Raw genomic sequence first — 17939 nt, forward strand, 5'->3', positions numbered from 1 at the left:
TCCTTGGTCTAGGAATGGGTGTAGTTAGTGCACAACACACAGTTGTACAAAGTTCCTCTTCAAGCAGGAGTTGTAAGTCCAGCAGAACCTCAAATTATGCACCTGATCTATCTGGGGCAATGTAACCCCATCCATGACCAGAGATGGTAATTCCTCAAGAACTAAAGAGCCACACAACTAAAGCTACTCCCATCTTGCTAGGATTCAGTTTTTAAACTGATGTTCCACGTCCTGATCTCAACTGCCTCCAAACACTGGGAAAGCACAGTCACGTCACTGCTTAATTCAGAGATGTATAGCTGAATACCATTGGCATACTGATGCTATATCATCCAGTGGTGATGGATGATCTCACCCAGCAATTTCAGGTATCTGTTAAACAGGAGCAGAAAGAGCACCAATTCCTGTGGAACCCCACAAAGCAAGGGCCGAGGACTGGACCTCTCGCTCCTGATCACCACTGAAAAAGAGGTAAATTAGACAACAATATGCCCTTCACTCCCAACTCCCAAAGCTAATTAATCCATGGTTGATGGTATCAAAAGCTGTTGAAAGGTCAAACAGACCAAGAAGAGCATGAACCACCCTACTCCTCTCTCACTCCTGCCAGAGATCATCAGAAAGCATGAGCAATGCCATTTCTATCAGATATCAAGACCTGAAACCCAATTGAAAGGGATCTAGATAATCCATTTCCTCCTTTGAAGCTATAGTGTGACTATCTTCTCAACAACCTTTCCCAAAAAGGGTAGGTTGGAGACAGGATGAAGTGGAACTTGACAGACTTACTCTACTTAAAGTCTATGCTTGGCTGCAATGTACCTCATCTCTGAAATACTCAGGTTTTCCTTCTTTTCCACTTCAAGTTATTTTTTTCTATACCTCAATGTCAGCCTACCTAACTGAAGTAGAAAGACAAAAAATTCAAAAGTTTCTGACCCGAGTGAACAAAGATGAGGGAAAATGCTTCAATGCCAGGAATACTTTATAACTAAAATAGCAGAATAAAATAACTTCTCATTTAGAAAGGCTTTTTAGGCATGGGTCCCTGCAGGAGCTCTGCTGGCAGCAGACTTACTTCTATGAAATTCTCATCTTGCATTAAAAATTCAGCAGGCAGAGGCAGGATGGCTCCTGGGTGAAGACAAGAGCAAAAGCAAAATCTTCCTTCTTCCTTAGGCAACTTATTTTTAAGAACAGCAGGACTTTTTCCCCCCTCATAAATGAGCTGTCAGCAAATATATGAAATAGAAATATATTGCCTCAATAGAATACACTATGTATATGTTGGGGCTGCAACTTACAGAATTCCTAATCTGCTATGGGACCATGATAGCTTAGCAGCTAAGCTAAGAAAGCTGTATATTCTTTGATGTCCTGAGAGCAAATCCAAGAACTGCAATCTGGGTTTGCTCTCTCATTTCAAACTAGGACAATCATGTCTTACAAGAAAATTCAGGAAAAGTGCACAATGCCAGCTACTTGATTGTACCCTTCAGTGTATGCTGTTCCTGCCTACATCTTACACCCTGTCACTATGTGTTGGGCTGTATCCGCACAGACTGCCCCTCTGGTCCTATCTAGCATGGCAGACCTCCGCTTCTATGGATCTGGTGCTTAGTGCCTTTTCCTGTGCTGTAATAATCAATGCCTCAGTGCCGTCTTTTAGTCGAGTCCTTTCCAGACATTGCTAGAAGTTCCAAATATATATTTTAGAGAGAGAGAGAGAGAGACAGACAGACAGACAGTAATGTACATTATAAGAAGATCATCCCACTGAGTTGAAAAAGGGTTAACTTCCATATATGTGGGTATCCAAATCCTACTTTAAAGCACTACTGACCTTAGTAAAAATGATGGTGCAATCTCACAATAGCTCCAGAAACCATAGCTAAATAAGAGATGTGAAATCAGTATCTGTTCTTCACAGCAGTTTTCCCAAACCTGCTCTTTCCAGGTGTGCTGGGGCTACAATTTCCAAAAGATACCACACTGGGGAAGAACATTCCTGAATTACTATAAACACCACTTCAGTATAAGTTAAATTATTTCTCTAGTTGTCGTGTTCACTCCAGAAAAATCAAGCCTAGAAGAAAATGTCTTTTCAAGAAAAATGTCTACCCATTGGAAGTGCAAACTCTGCAAAGAAGAGGTAAGCCACAAATACAAATTAACATGCTCTCAACTTCTAGAGGAAATGCAACTCATCTGGTCTTTAAAAGATTAAAAAAAATTACCTCAGCTCCTAAACTTAGAGATATTATTTCATCTTCAAAAGCAGAATGAGTATCAATATGAGGAGGGATTCCTATAACATAAATAAAAAACAAACACATAAAAATATGTGAAATCAATCAGCCTTTATTCATCATTAGTCCTACTTCAATATACTAGTGTAGTACATAAGAATATACTGCTATTCTCTACAGCACTCTGATGACATTTATTTGGGGAACAAAGTTACACAAAATGAAATAGGGAAATAGATCTTCTAGAGCAGATATGGATTTCTCACTCAAACCAGCACATTATTGTGATTATATAGTCATATGTTTAGCATCCAGTAATGCAGAGCATATGTTTGTTTTATTCTTTCTTCTTTCTATGGGGTCAAGAACACTAGCTCTGCAGTAAAGAACGAGCAGGCTTGTAAAAGATATGAAGTCTAGCATCAATGGGCAGCCTAAAAGTACAGCATTAAAACTCCCACAGTTCAAGGTCCATGCTGGCTGATCTGAACTGATAAAAGGTAGCACTCCTATGATCTTATTAATACTTGCTTTTATGTTGCAGTCTTGGGAACTTCTCCTTTATATCTAAGGACTGCCAATTCTGCTAAGTCTGCTCACATTTCCACACTGAATATTTTCCCCCAATGCTGCATTTACAGTGCTCAAAAACCTGAACTTGGAAGATCATGTAAGAATGATATAAAACCCCGGTACAGACCTTGTCCAGGTTCATACTGATTTATAGTCAGTTGATCAGGTTTCTGGTTAATGTATCCCATTTTCAGACATTTTGCAAGAATTGTGTCACAAAAATCCGGGAGACCTGATATTTCAAAACAAAGATAAATTTTTGCCACTTTTTTTGTCCCCTCAGAAATTCCTCATAACAGAAACAACATACAGTATAAACATACAATAAAGTTTGAGTTGAAAAACAGAATGTATTCAGGTATTATTTACAGCTTTCTATAACATTTAAACTGCCATGACTTTCCCCAAAGCATCTTGGGAATTGTAGTTTGATGAGGTGTGGGTCATTTTAATCAAAGCATTCAAGCTGGGTTAGACCAAGCACCACTCTACATCAGGATTTTGCTTTCACAGTGGCCAATAATCCCACAAACAAGTCAGTGATATTCAACACCTTTTCTCATTGTTGCTCCCCAGGATAACCACATTCTCCATGAATTTGTATGATCCTTTGAAATTATATACTACATGATACTTCTGTTCCATATTCTAGGGTTTCATCAAGAACCATCCATCCATAACATACTTATGCATGTCCTCATTAACTGAAATGAGACTTGGGGACACAACCCCATTTTTCATGTTTTTAAGTATAGCAGTCCTTGATTTATGATCATACTATCCCATGACTATTTAAAACTCAGATTCAAAGTTCCAATGGCCACCCACACATACATTCTCACACAGTCACATGATCATATTTTGGGCACTTGGCAACCAACCCGCATTTATGGCCACTTGCAGTATGCCACAGTCACATGACCACAATTTATAATGTTCTTCCAGAAACCAGCATTTACTTCCTGTTTCCGACAAACAATGCCCATTACGGACAATGGATTTACTTAACGACTACCACAAAACAGGCCATAAAATTAGATGTGGACATGTGGTAGCCCCCTTAACAACCAGTACAATATACAACCATAATTCTGGGCTCAATTACAGTCACATGTCGAAGACTACCTGTAGGTTTCAGTGATTTCAATGGGACTGTAAAGAAATGCAGCCACATTTGTATAATGAAATTATTACTCATTGGCATGAAAACGATTTCACAGAAACAGGAAGACTGATAAAGAGGTTCTGATCAGATACCCACCTCCAGGTAATGGTTTGTCTCGATCAACATTGTTGGTATCGTATCGAAATTCATATCCAAAATGTTTTACCCTCCTATGTTTTAAAGACTTCTGAGCTATGAAATAGAAAGAAACAAGAGATTAAAAATATAATTTTAAATACAATATTGGTTATGAGCCTATGTAATCTTACGCTTATGAATCAGTGCTCAGTTCAAATCCTGCTTCTGCCATAAGCTCACAATGTAGTCTCAGGAAGGTCATGTTTTCCTGCTTCCAACACCTGCAGTGAAACTGAACTGATGCTTTGAATATTTAAAAGTACTACATTGGTGGTAAACATTACTGTTATAGTAATAAGTGCAAAAGTGGAATTGCATGCTGATTGCTCTATCCTTGGAGCTGAATACTCTCAACACCTTTAAGGGTAACCAACAGCTCCTCAGAAGTTACTTGCAGTTTCCCCTTCTATTGGGTAGATGAACTAGGATCATTAACAGCTACAGTTCAGCTGGAGGACTACAGATTCCTCTATTCTGATTTCTCCGGCAAAAAGTCTTTTCTTGTCCCCAAGGAACCTGAGATGAAAACACAGACCATTTTTTTTCCTTTTTACCCTATCCTGACTTGTAGAGATAGTCCTTGATTTATGACAATTGAGCCCAAAATTTCTGTTGCTAAGCGAAACAACTGATAAGTATTCCATTTTATGATCTTTCTTGCCACACTTGTTATGTAAATCACTGCAGTTATTAAATTAGAAACATGGTTGGTAAGTGAATCTGGCTTCCCCTTTGACTTTGCTTGTCAAAAGGTGGCAAAAGGTGATCACATAACCCTAGAACAAGGCAACCATTGATAAATACATGCCAGTTGCCAACAGTCCAAATTTTGATCACGTGACCAAAGGGATGCTGCAATGGTTGAAAGTCTGTGAAAAATATTCATAAGTCACTTTTTTATGGTCACTAAACAAATGGTTGTAACTTGAGGACTACCTGTATTACTGTTTCAGATATGAATAGATAACCTGCTTCTTGGTCATAAGTAATCCTTGAAAGATCCTTGGAAACTGCCTGCTTATTATAGCAAGCATCAACACTGGCAGACTTCAGTTGATCTGAAAAAGCTAAGTAGGGTCAGATCTGAGAGCACTTGGATGGGAAGCAACAAGGAAATCCCAGGACTGTAATATATAATCATCAACTGAAAACAGAAAATATCCCCAAAGCCAACAACAAACCCTTTTCATATTGTTGCCAAGAAAGCTAATTGCATGTACTAATGCAGTGTTTGTGAACATTAGCAACTTTTAAGATGTCTGAACTTCAATTCCTAAAATGCCTTGCTGGCTGGAGAATTCTGGGCACTAAGATGCAGACATCTTAAAGTTGCTAAGGTTGAGAAACACTGTGCTAATACAAAGGGTCAGCTCAGTTCAAGGGAGACATTGCCTTTTAAACAGCAGAATGATTTATCTGCCATAAAGACGCATATAGCATGTTCCAAGCATCTGAAAGGATAAATTTGGGCACATGGACCTACAGGAAAGATATAATATAATAATAATATAATACTTCTGTTGACCTGGTAAACTAGCTTTGTTAAAATCATAAAAGTCAGTGATTTTTGCAAATTGCTTTACTAGCAGGTAGAAGATGCAGAGATGAATTTCACATTTGCCAATCACAATAAGTATATTTATTTTGAAATATTTATAGACCACCTCCATTTAAACTAACTTTTAAAAAATTAAACTACATGTGTATTTATGTTCCTGCCCTTTATTTCAAGATAGCATACTTGGTTCTCTCCACCTTCCCTTCATCCTTGCAATAATTCTGACCTCCTTTCCCAATTATTCCAATCATCCCGTTTGCATGGCCTGAGCCAATGTTTGCTTCACATTGCTGCCTTTTAGCTCCAAAGCAGCTAAAACTACAACTTTAATAACAGCCAGAGGCAGCAAGGAATTTTTTCACCCTAAAAAAGCTAAACCTACCTCTGGCCAAATAGCAAAGTGTTCGACTTTGCTACAAAAGAGTTAAAAAAGCTATGGAATGACACCATCTCTTTCTGTTGATTCCAATCCAATTCAGCCCAATTGCAATGTCTCCCTATTCACTTGGTTTTACACAACTACTTTTGATCTATTTTCTTGCACCTGGCCACTTAAGCGTCTCCAAAGTCAGAACTCTCCAATTGGCTGGGACCAACTATTCCAAGTTATTGGCTGCACTTGAAAGGTTACACTTAAGCAACCTAGATAGATTGGAAAGCCCTGATGCCAACTCGTTTTCTGGATGGTTTAATACCCAAGGCTGTTGTTGTTGTTGTTGTTGTTGTTGTTGTTATTATTATTATTATTATTATTATTTTGTAATGTAGGACTTTAGACTAAATCATGTGGATTGCTTATGGAGGTATTCTGCTATGCCTAAGAATACTTTATCATCCACTGCAATTGCTGTTGAGGTCACACATCATGATAATCCATGATGTATTTATTAAGTTTATACATCAGGGTTATCATAAATACATCATAGATTATTTTATTTATTTTAATCCCATTTATATCCCTCCCTTCTCCGAAGACTCAGGGCGGCTTACAATTTAAGCACAAACCAATGTGCTTAGCAATAGCCTTCATTCTATGTATATGCCTGCTTATTAGGGCTTTCGCCCCCCCCCCCCAAAGCGGCATTTGTAATAATAATAAGTCAGCTTATTGCCCCCAACAATCTGGGTCCTCATTTTACCTACCTCAGAAGGATGGAAGGCTGAGTCAACCTTGAGCCTGGTGGGATGTGAACCTGCACTAATTGCAGGCAGCTGGTGTTACTTAAGGAGGCATTAGCCCACTGCTCCACCAAGGCTCTCTAGATTATCATAAATACATCACAGATTTGATTTGCTTGTGCCTTAAGTTCTTGAAAGACAGGTGCTATAAGTTTACACACACACACACACACACACACATACGAACTTTCAAGAACTTAAGGCACAAGCAAAACACACTGTCTGGCTTAGTTACTGTTAGAATTGGTTAGAACAACATACCAAGGGGAATACCCTCATCCTCTGTCCAATTAATGTTTTCCAGGAGCATCTTTTCTTCTTCAGGTGAAACCAATTCTTCAATTACTCTCAAACCAGGGGGCAAGACTGGAGGGCTCATTTCTTCCCAAGGCACTAGAAACATTCAGGAAAACAACATTCCTGTTTAATTTTGAGTGAATTAAATAGTAATATCCAAAACAATTTTTGACATACTAAAGATCTCCGGGAAACAAGACTGGTTTCCATTGCTGTGCTACACAAAGTATTCTCTGTTTGGGGCCCAAAGATCTCATTGATTTTGTGGTCATTCTTTCAAAGCAAAGTTCCTTACTTGGGGCATTTGTTTCAGATGAGTAATCAACTGCAATCAATGGTCTCTTTCAATTACACATAACATTTGTTGATAGTCTGTGGCTAACAGGCAACAAATACTGTAAAGTAATGCAGGTAGAAAGAAAAAAAATATCCATACAGAGGAAAATTACAACATTAATTAAGCCTAAGGTGAGTCAAACTTGGAAGATTACAAGACCCATCATTCCTTGCCAGTGCCCATGCTGTAGGCACTGCAGTCCAACACATCTGCAGGAGAAAAGTTAAGAAAGCTGGCCAAAGTTAACTTTTATTACTTCACTGTTGATTGTGAAGAAGATCTATGATCTGCTTAGCAGAAAATCTCACAATAAAATAGCCCTTAGAAGTGTTCATGTTGGCTTCATTAGGCTAATTTTTCAGAACTGACCAATGCCTCCCTGAGCCTCATGAGGTACGAACTAAGTTCATGAACAATACGTTGAGAAAAACAGAGTAGAAAAGCAAGCTTCTTCAGTAATACCTTTTTCTACATAGTTGAAGTAGAGAACAACCTTTTGGCTGGAGTTGTCTAATATTAGTTCCTTTCCATTGAGGGAGTCATAGGCCTGCTTGGAGTAAGCTGTCCTCCCATACTGCACAAATGAATAGGGTTTATTTGGAGGCATTAAGAGGCTTTCCACTTGTCCACATTCTTCTACCACAGAGTGCAACTGGCATCTGCTAACACCATTACCCAGACCTCCATTGGCAATAACCAGACTCTAATGAAGGAGAGAATAAGAGAGACACAGGTATGAATAATTAACACTGGTTAATTCATCTGGAAACAGCATCCTGTAAATACAGCAATTAAAAATGAAAAAGAGACCACTGCACCTGTCTGATCAATTCTAAATATCTATATAATATCTTCAGATTTGAAATAGTCTTGTATTACAATTAATATTCATGCACTCAATGAAATTTGTGCACATCTACGTAGGCCTTCTTCACACACAACATGATCACAATATGGTTTATTGGTTTCTGGCTTCTAGATTTGTATCCCACTTTTCTTCAAAAGCTTAAGGCAGCATTTATAGCTGTTCTTCCTACAATTTTTCCCTCTACAACAGGGGTATCAAACTGCCGGCCTGCGAGCTGGATGCGTCATGGCGAAACCGTGTCCACCCCATTGCATTATATCACGACACGTCACGTGATATTGTGAGTTTGACACCCCTGCTCTACAACAACCCTAGAACATAGGTTTGACTGAGAATCACCTCAAATCAGCCCAAATCAGCCAGTGGCCTCTGGTCCTAGTAAGACATCATAACCACTACATCACACTGGTTCTCAGACAGTGACTTATTGATTCATGCAAACTCATATTTTCCAACTTAGTGTTCTATGCAAAAAGACTATCATCACTTGTTCAATTAAAAATAAAAATGGCTTAATATGCATCAGTTTGAACCATCAGCTGGGGTCACATGTCAAAGTATAAGTTATAGTTTGTTGGATAAATCACAATAGGCTAGGGGGATAGACTTGATTACAGTGGTGATGAGTACTGAAAGACCTTAAGAATCAGACTGGAGAAATATAATTCCGTAGATCTACCATGTATTTGATAAGAGTTGATACCAAGATAAAGGTAAAGGTAAAGGTTCCCCCACACATGCGTGCTAGTCGTTTCCAACTCTAGGGGCTGGTGCTCATCTCCATTTCAAAGCCGAAGAGCCAGCACTTGTCCGAGGACGTCTCCGTGGTCATGTGGCCGGCATGACTAGACGCCAAAGGCGCACAGAACGCTGTTACCTTCCCACTGTAGTGGTCCCTATTTTTCTACTTGCATTTTTACATGCTTTCAAACTGCTAGGTTGGCAGAAGCTGGGACGAGTAACAGGCGCTCACTCTGTTACGTGACACTCGGGATTCGACTCGCCAAACTGCCGACCTTCTGATCGACAAGCTCAGCGTCCTAACTCACTGAGCCACCGCGTCCCTGATACCAAGATAATGGCATATAAATAGACAATTAAAACCATGCTCCATACTTGGTTCATGCAATTTCCAAGAAGTAAAGTGATTTGTTGAGTTTTGGTTTAGGATACTATACAAACCTAGCTAACTATGCTTTAATCCTATTTTGTGTAAAATCATAAGCTATGCTTAATGCAATATGTGAATTCAACCAAAGAATGCACACTCTCATAAAGTGTACAGTTTCTAATCACCTTAGTAGGGTATGATACACACTCAATACCCTCATGCCTTAGTAAGGTGTATCTGGCCTTCATCTGTTTTTGTCGCAACTTTTTTTCTACTTTGCTTAGTTTCTTGTTCTGTAGAGTGATGTCATCTAGTTCCATGCTGAAAGGAACAAGTAGGAAGAGCCAAAACTGGGATTCCTTAAAAAAAATGAAACAGCACAGAAATTTTTTTTTTACTGAAAACTCAACCATACTGTGAACACAGGTTATTTCCATATATTGTAATAACAGTTTTGATTTACAAGTGGCTAACTATTTTGGGATAAGAATACCTTTTTCTACTTGAAGCAGAATTTGTAGACATCAGAATATGCATATGATGGCCCCACTCAGGATATAGATTATAGCCAAGACACCTAAACAATAAGAGATCCTTGGTGTTCTCTAAAATCCAAGGGCCCTCATTTCAACCTTGAACTTCAACTATTCACCTTTATTGCATAACAATTCTGTAAGACCAAACAGACCAGGGATCTATCTGGAAAAATGAAGCAGGTTTGATCATGGCTAATTCTAAAAAGCCAAGTAGGGTTTTATCTGGTTAGCATTAGGATAGAAGACCCCTGGAAATTCTACAGTTATCTCCTAGGCTGGAAAATTGAAAAATCATCCCAGAACATAATGACAAACTGTTCCTGTATTGTTGTTAAGAAAACAAAGTGGATTCTTCCCTGAAGTGACTAGAAATCAAAGCTGATTCAGATATTTTACCTTTTTACAAGATTCATCACTGCTTAAGTTTCATATTTATAAAAATAATAGCATACTTTATAGAATTGTTATAAGGATTAATGTGCACATAATTATAAATTAGTATTTATTAAGGAATTTTACACCTTAGGATTTATTGAAACTGAATATATTCTGCAACAAACAAATTATGTATGTATATAAAACATACAAAAAGATATGTTTATAAACAAAATCTGTTAAAACTAAAATATTAGCTCTGAACACCTTTTTGCAGATGATGAAAATGCCAGTTCCTTGCTTTCTCCCTGATCACAAATTATAAAAGCTCAATAAATCATTCAAAGAATCAAATATATTTAATTTATGCAATATGTTCAGGATCCAAAATCATTTTTTATTATAAAAATATTTAGGTTTGTGGAATGCCATTCCTATTATAAAACTGGTGTTTTATAATACTGGTGTTTTATAATACAGTATTATAATACAATATTATAAAACTAATATACTACTGTTTTATAATACTGTAAAATTGGTTTGCTTACCTGTGAGAAAGACTCACTGAACATATAAGTTGATACTAAACAAATGCATATATGGTTAGGTTTCACACTAGGAAAGTAACTTTTTTTTTCTTCAAAGCATTTTAAAAGACTGTTTTTGTGTACCAGCAGATGGTGCAATGCCACTATTTATCATTTCTCACCTAACCATTTTCAATTTCATTTCTGCACTTTTAGTTTCAAGATTAAAGATGATTAAACATACACACTTCTGTAACTTTTCTGTTAGCAAGTTCAAGCTTTACTTGTTATACTTCACTATTATTTAATAAGTAAGGCAAGTGTAGTTGAATAAACAGGTAATTTTCAGTGGAAAACGTAACTAGCATTTAGATTCTTATATAAAAACATAACACAACTCAGTGCCCAGTATGTTCTTTCTTCTGTAGCAGCTCTGGAAAAGACTACTACACAGAACTATGAAGAGGCAATTGACAATTGGAGAGAACAAACAATTCAGTATAAACACAGCCTTTTATTAACTTTTATCAGATTTTAAAAACTTTAAAACTTATTTTCAAACGAGGTTAGAGCAAATACTGGTTATAAAATTTTGACTGATCCCTTTTCAGATAAGAACAATAAATACAGTTTGCTTCTTTGTCATCTGGATCAAGAGTGTTATTTGTGTGTCAACACACATATTGAACAAAAGTTTTTAAATTTATAGTGCATGTTGCTATGTACAGGTGCCTAAATAACACATTTTAATCAAAGAACGCCACTATTGAATTTCAGGATCTTTTTTTCCCCTGGGGAAAAGACCAACCCTTAGCTTTATATATCATATCATTAACAATTTACAGTGAGGTAAAGTAATGGAGACCTCTGCTATAATAACTAGATCTTCAGGGAAACATGATTAAGATCATACTAATGGAAGTTGAGCAGCATATAACTTTAATATATTATTAAAAATACCCTGATGAAATAATACCTGGCAAAAAAGTGACTTTCATTTTGATTTAGGCACCACCTAACTTCTCAATTACTCCCAACAGCTTTCAATAAAACAGACAAAACAGTGCACTGTGAATAAAGAAAGAAACAAGCTAAAGAAGAACAAATACAATAAACCCAGCCAATGTCAGAAAACATACACAATCTCAAGGGGCTCCAGACATCCATGGGATGTATTTGCATACATCTATTTAAGTAATCCGGTCTGGTCTGACGGGTTTAATTTTAATTGTGGTTTTAACTTATCTTCTACATTTGGGCAGTAGGGCTTAATTTATTCTCAATTTTCTGTATTTGTGCATTTTGACATTTATGTCACTGTTCACCGCCCCTGAGTCCTTAGGGAGAAGGGCGGTATACAAATCAAATAAATAAATAAATACTTTCTCAACACATGATTAGACGTTATGTTGCAAGCATTCTATGACTGCTAATAAGGATTCTCAATTTTTGTGCCTTACCATGGCCATATAAAACCCTATCCTTGTTTAAGGGTATTTAATAAGGAAAGAAGAGAAACTTTTCCTCTACCTACTGTAAATAAATATGCTTAGCGCAACTATTGTAACAAGCACAGTACCGATAGACTCACTATTTCGTCTTAGATTATTTCTTCTCAGTCTTTCAGATCCAGTGGATTACAATTTTCAACCACACCAGATTAGATGAGCTAAGAAATTTGGACAGATATCTGGAGGAACTGCTTTGGCCAATATTTTTATTTCCAGTAAATGAAATACAACATATATTGTGCAAAAGCTCCGATGCAATTACAGGCTTTTACTCAGAGACAGAAATCTCCCTAAACTAAACTAAATTCTATCCCCTTATCCTGAAAAAAAAGTAAGTTTTCTGTTATTTTGAAAATATTCAAGAGGGAGCACAGCACATAAGGATCCCCTTACCTAGCTGAAGGCAGCCATGTTGGAGGGCAGAACTGCAATTCCCATGAACCTCGCTGCCTACATTTCCCATCATGCTTATGAACGCTCAGCTACTTAACCCCTTAGTAGAAGTCTCCTGAAGCTTATATTGTACAATACTCATTGGATATCCTGGTTTTAAAACGTACTAATACGTTCAATGGACTTACAGGTAACATTTTTAATAGAGAAAAATAAGATATTATCCTTCCTTACCTCTCCCGTATATCAGTTTCTAAGTTGCTGTCAAAATATTGACTTTAATTGATTATTTGTCATCAGGTCATTTTCAACTCAGCAGCTACATAGGTAAATTTTCTCCATGACGATTTATCCCTAACCTGGCCTTTCAGGTCTTCCAATAGTGCACATCCCTTGTGTAACTGAATCCACCCACCTTGCTGCTGGACATCTCTTCTAACATCTTTCCCAGCATTAGAGCCTTTTCCAAAAAAGCTAGATCTTAGCATAATGTGTCCAAAATAAGATAATTTGAGGCTGATAATTTGTGCATCAAATAAGAACATTGCATTTATTTATTTGATGTTCCACTGCTTTGTTTTCTTAACTGGCCGCAGGATTATTGGATGGATGGAAATACATTTTTGCTTAAGTTTAGAACTTAACGTACAATTTGTTATTTCCACCAGGAGTTCAAGGCAGCTTACACAAGATCTTTTCACCCTGCAATAAGCCTTGTAAGGCAGGGGTCTCTGTGCTGACTTGGGAATTCTGGGAGTTGAAGTCCACAAGTCTTAAAAGTTGCTGAGGTTGGAGACCCCTGCTTTAAGATACATTGGCCTAAAATAATAAAATAAATAAAATAAAAGACTGAAAGTCATCAGGTACCCAGAGCTGAAGTTGGATTTGAACCAGAATCTTCTCGGAAATAGCTGAGTATTTTATTAATTACACCATAATGCAAGGAAATTCCTGTAAATTCAATGGTTTGTATATATCTTTAAAATTAGTGAATGGCTAGCAACAGTAAACAAAATTTGCATTAAAAAAATTAATACAAGCCCTTAGGCCTATCTTTGCACTCTATTTGAGCACTTGGAATTAGCATCAAATGAAAGTAAGTACATGTTACAGCCGGTGCTTACATCACTGTGGCTGCCCTCATATGTAGGGCCTCATATGTAGGGAGAAAGCTCCATTTAAAATATTGAATATTCTAATTAATTCTTTATATCAAATGGGCAGAACCCAAAGTGGGTTTCCCACACATTTCATTTACTGAACCATTGCTTCTGTTGGTTGAACTGCAAATTTTTAATATACCTTAATTAAATCTCGATCTTCTAGTGTGACATCATTAAGGACACGGCAGTTGAATTAATAATATACTTAAAGCATTGCCCCTTTTAAAAAAAAATCATGAACTTGAAATTGAAAAGCTATTTAACCAAATCTATCAAATCTGGGCTGTAAAAATCCATACGATTAAAATTGAGCATTTTTGCATATCTCTACTATCTCATCTTTTGCTCATCTTATTTTTCCCAGCTCATATCTAGTAACCATAACACTGCCAACCTCTTGCCTATCTGTAGCAATAAAACCATTAACATACTAGATACCACATCCCACATCGTACCCAAATTGTGAACGTTGCTACCGAATAGAGTTTATCTCCAATTAATGTTGTAAGCACAAATTTGGAAAGGACTGTTTAGGTCCCTGAGTCCAACTCAGTATAGGAATCCTAATGAAAGCATCCCTTAAGACAGAGGTCCCCAACCTTTTGGGCACCAGGGACCAGTTATGTGGAGAGAGGTTTTTCCGCAGACCGGAGGGGGCATGGTTTTGTGTGCTGCCTGCATTCCACGAATGGGGCTTTGCTTGTTTGTGTGGACCAGTTGCTGCCATGCCACAGACCTGTACTGGTCCACGGACCAGGGATTGGAGAACCCTGCCTTAAGAGATGGATGTTCAGCTTGTATTTAAACACATCCAGTGTTCCGATTTCATGTTTTGGAAACGGAATTGTCTATTTCCACAGCAGAGAAACAAAATTATTTTGTTAGATAACTCCATTGCTGAACCATCTGTTTTTATTTCCTCTTGGTCTAAGATTTGTATCCGTTTTTATATTTACTGTTAATGTGATTTTTATACATTTTTATGTACAGTATATGTTTTTTCTGCCATTGCCCAGATTCACCTTCAGTGAGATGGACAGCTATATAAATTTTAGATAGATAGATAAGATAGATAGATAGATATAGATAGATAGATAGATAGATAGATAGATAGATAGATAGATAGATAGATAGACAGATGATTTCCCCAACTAAAATTAAATGAAACATTTAATATGTAATTTAACATTTAACTCCTAATTCCCACAGCACTATGTTATGTCTCAGGATATTTACCCATGTAGTAGGGCTGTATTACTATTATACTTTTCATTTTTCCTATTCTCGTCTACTATTGGTAACATGATTATACTTAGTCCTCGACTTACCACCCCAACTGAGCCCAAAAATTCATGTTGTTAAGTAAACATTTGTTAAGTGAGTTTTGTCCAATTTTACAACTTTTCTTGCCACAGTTGTTAAGTGAATCACTGCAGTTGATAAGTTAGTAACCCAGTTGTTTAGTGAATCTGGCTCCCCCATTGACTTTGATTGTCAGGTCACAAAAGGTGATCACATGACCTTGGGACACAGCAAGGGTCATAAATGTGAACCCGTTGTGAAGCATCTGAATTTTGATCACATTACCATGGGGATGCTGCAAAGGTCGTGTGAAAAACAGTCATAAGTCACATTTTTCACTGCTGTTGTAACTTTGAATGGTCACTAAATTAACTGTTGTAAGTTGAAGACTACCTGTATATTACTGAAAGCTTACGCACCAGAGACAAATCCCATGTGTATCTAATCACGCTTAGCCAATAAAGAATGAAATAAATTATTCTGACACTTAACAAGAGAACAACAATTGGCCCTTCTAACCCACCTATCCTATTTTCTGTGAGGCATAAAAATAGCCAGGTGGAAATTTGAGCCATATCAATCTATTGGCTCTTAAGGTGCCCAAATTCTTTGTTCTGTTTATTGCAGTGCAGCTATCCATATGGAAAGCCCACTTGGCATCTGATGGATTAGAAAACTTCCTCTGCTTGTGTTGAGCTAGGCAGCAGGAGCAAGCAAGCTTCTTAAGAACATTGCTATCAGTAGTTCCTCATTTCCAATGTCTATTGACTATGAGGAGAATATGGTAAATAAACAAAATGAATCTGAATTAATAAAGAAAAGCAAATTTAAAAGCTATAACAGAACCGATAGGATACTTGTACAATTGGAATATGACAACTCAAAGATAACAGTTGTTCAAAAGGATAGAAATAATAGATAGGAAAGAGGAATTACACAGTGTATTAAAAATACTCATCCCTGCTCAGTGAATAAGTTTGGCAGTGCTGTAGATGGCCAAAAGTGAAAAGAGAACCAAGACCCAAAGTATTAGCAGATAACTCAGAATTATAGATCTGTGTCAGGTAAACAAACAAAAAAAGTCTGATACATCAAAAAACTGACAAATCAAAAATCTAGGATGAAAAATAACAATGAAATTGCCACATATAAATGTGAAATTCTTCATTTGAGAGAGAGAAATCAAAATGTATAGGTACAATATGGTGTTATCTCACCTTGGTGTAAAGTAGGTGTTGGAATTGTGGTTAATCATATGCTAATATGTTTCAAAAGTGTGATATCCCTACCAAAAAGGAAATTATCATTTTAAGCTGCATTGAGCTGTGAGCCCAAAGCAGAAATGATTATGCAGAATTCCATTGTATCTTACATTATTCAGACCCCATCTCAAATACACCGAGTAGTTCTGGGCATAACATTTAAGGATGATTAAATGCTGCAAGAAAAAAAAATCTGATTAGAAGTCTGGACAAGCAATATGGGGATATTATTGAATTTTAAACTCAAGGGAGTTCAAGACCCTTCTTTGCTATGAACCATAAAACCTGTTTTAGCCTAGTTAGAAAGTTCTTACAAACACAGTCTATCTGTAAATGTGTATAAGATATCAACGTTTACAGCATCCGAAATCCACCTAAGATAGATGTTCTTCCTCATTAAAACTTCACATTAAAACAATTTGATTGCAAAAACAGTTGAATTCCCTGCATGATTTACCTCAAATTATCTATTTTAAACCCACTGATTTAAATTAATTTAATTGGGAAAGGTAATGTCAGGTACAGTTCATTAAAATCAATGGTTCCCTGAACTACTTTACAGGATTATGTAAATTATGGGAAGTAACAGAATTCTTTATGGAGTACAGTTATGTTCTAGGCAGAAAGCAGGTCTAATAAATATGCAGTGACCTATTTAAATTATATTTCTGCTTCCAGGAAGGAAGGAAAGAAAGGCAAATTCTCCATACAAAGTCCACAGAGATAAAAAGAAAAATGAATACCAGAAAGAATAATACCAATAATTTCCATTCTAATAAAGCACTTGATTTTACATTTCCATCATGCTGTCTTTCACGTTTCAAGATTATGTAAGAACTATATGGGATTTTGAGAGTCTCTCACCTTCTTTAATCATAGAAACAAGGTGTCACATTGTCTCATGATAAGGAAGAGCAAGGAAATTTGTATTTTTAGTCCAGTGTTTCTTAACCTTGTTTCATCCATTGTCTCCTTCCAACCTTGTTTTTTTCATGTGCCCCCCCATGCCCACCCCAGGATATGGACATGGATAGTAACTGGTATGTTTTCTGACATCAACCAGACAGTATTTGCAGTACAATACGTTCTGCCTGATAAGAACTCTTAGTTATGGTAAGAATAAAGAATTTCAGGGCTAAGAATCTATTCAAAACTTTGTTGTTGTTAGTTGCGAAGTCGTGTCCGACCCATCGCGACCCTATGGACAATGTTCCTCCAGGCCTTCCTGTCCTCTACCATCTTCTGGAGTCCATTTAAGCTCATGCCTACTGCTTCAGTGACTCCATCCAGCCACCTCATTCTCTGTCGTCCCCTTCTTCTTTTGCCCTCAATCTTTCCCAGCATTAGGCTCAGTGAGTCCTTCCTTCTCATCAGGTGGCCAAAGTATTTGAGTTT

General features: G+C 37.0%; 1 protein-coding gene across 1 annotated transcript in view; it reads right to left on the bottom strand.

Annotated features, from left to right (window-relative positions):
- ALKBH8 (alkB homolog 8, tRNA methyltransferase) overlaps nucleotides 1–9830 on the bottom strand; it is a 51141-nt gene extending 41311 nt beyond the window's left edge. Inside the window, exons 1-6 of the mRNA XM_083362840.1 lie at nucleotides 9661–9830; nucleotides 7959–8199; nucleotides 7124–7255; nucleotides 4084–4179; nucleotides 2950–3054; nucleotides 2238–2308 (exon numbers count right to left, since the gene is read on the bottom strand). Coding sequence (XP_083218966.1) covers nucleotides 2238–2308; nucleotides 2950–3054; nucleotides 4084–4179; nucleotides 7124–7255; nucleotides 7959–8199; nucleotides 9661–9795 — 780 coding nt within the window. The 5' untranslated portion in view covers nucleotides 9796–9830. The remainder of the gene's footprint in view (nucleotides 1–2237; nucleotides 2309–2949; nucleotides 3055–4083; nucleotides 4180–7123; nucleotides 7256–7958; nucleotides 8200–9660) is intronic.
- Nucleotides 9831–17939: the final 8109 nt, after the last annotated feature.

Source organism: Vipera ursinii (assembly GCF_947247035.1).
Source record: "Vipera ursinii genome assembly, chromosome: 4".
NCBI classification, from domain to species: domain Eukaryota; kingdom Metazoa; phylum Chordata; class Lepidosauria; order Squamata; family Viperidae; genus Vipera; species Vipera ursinii.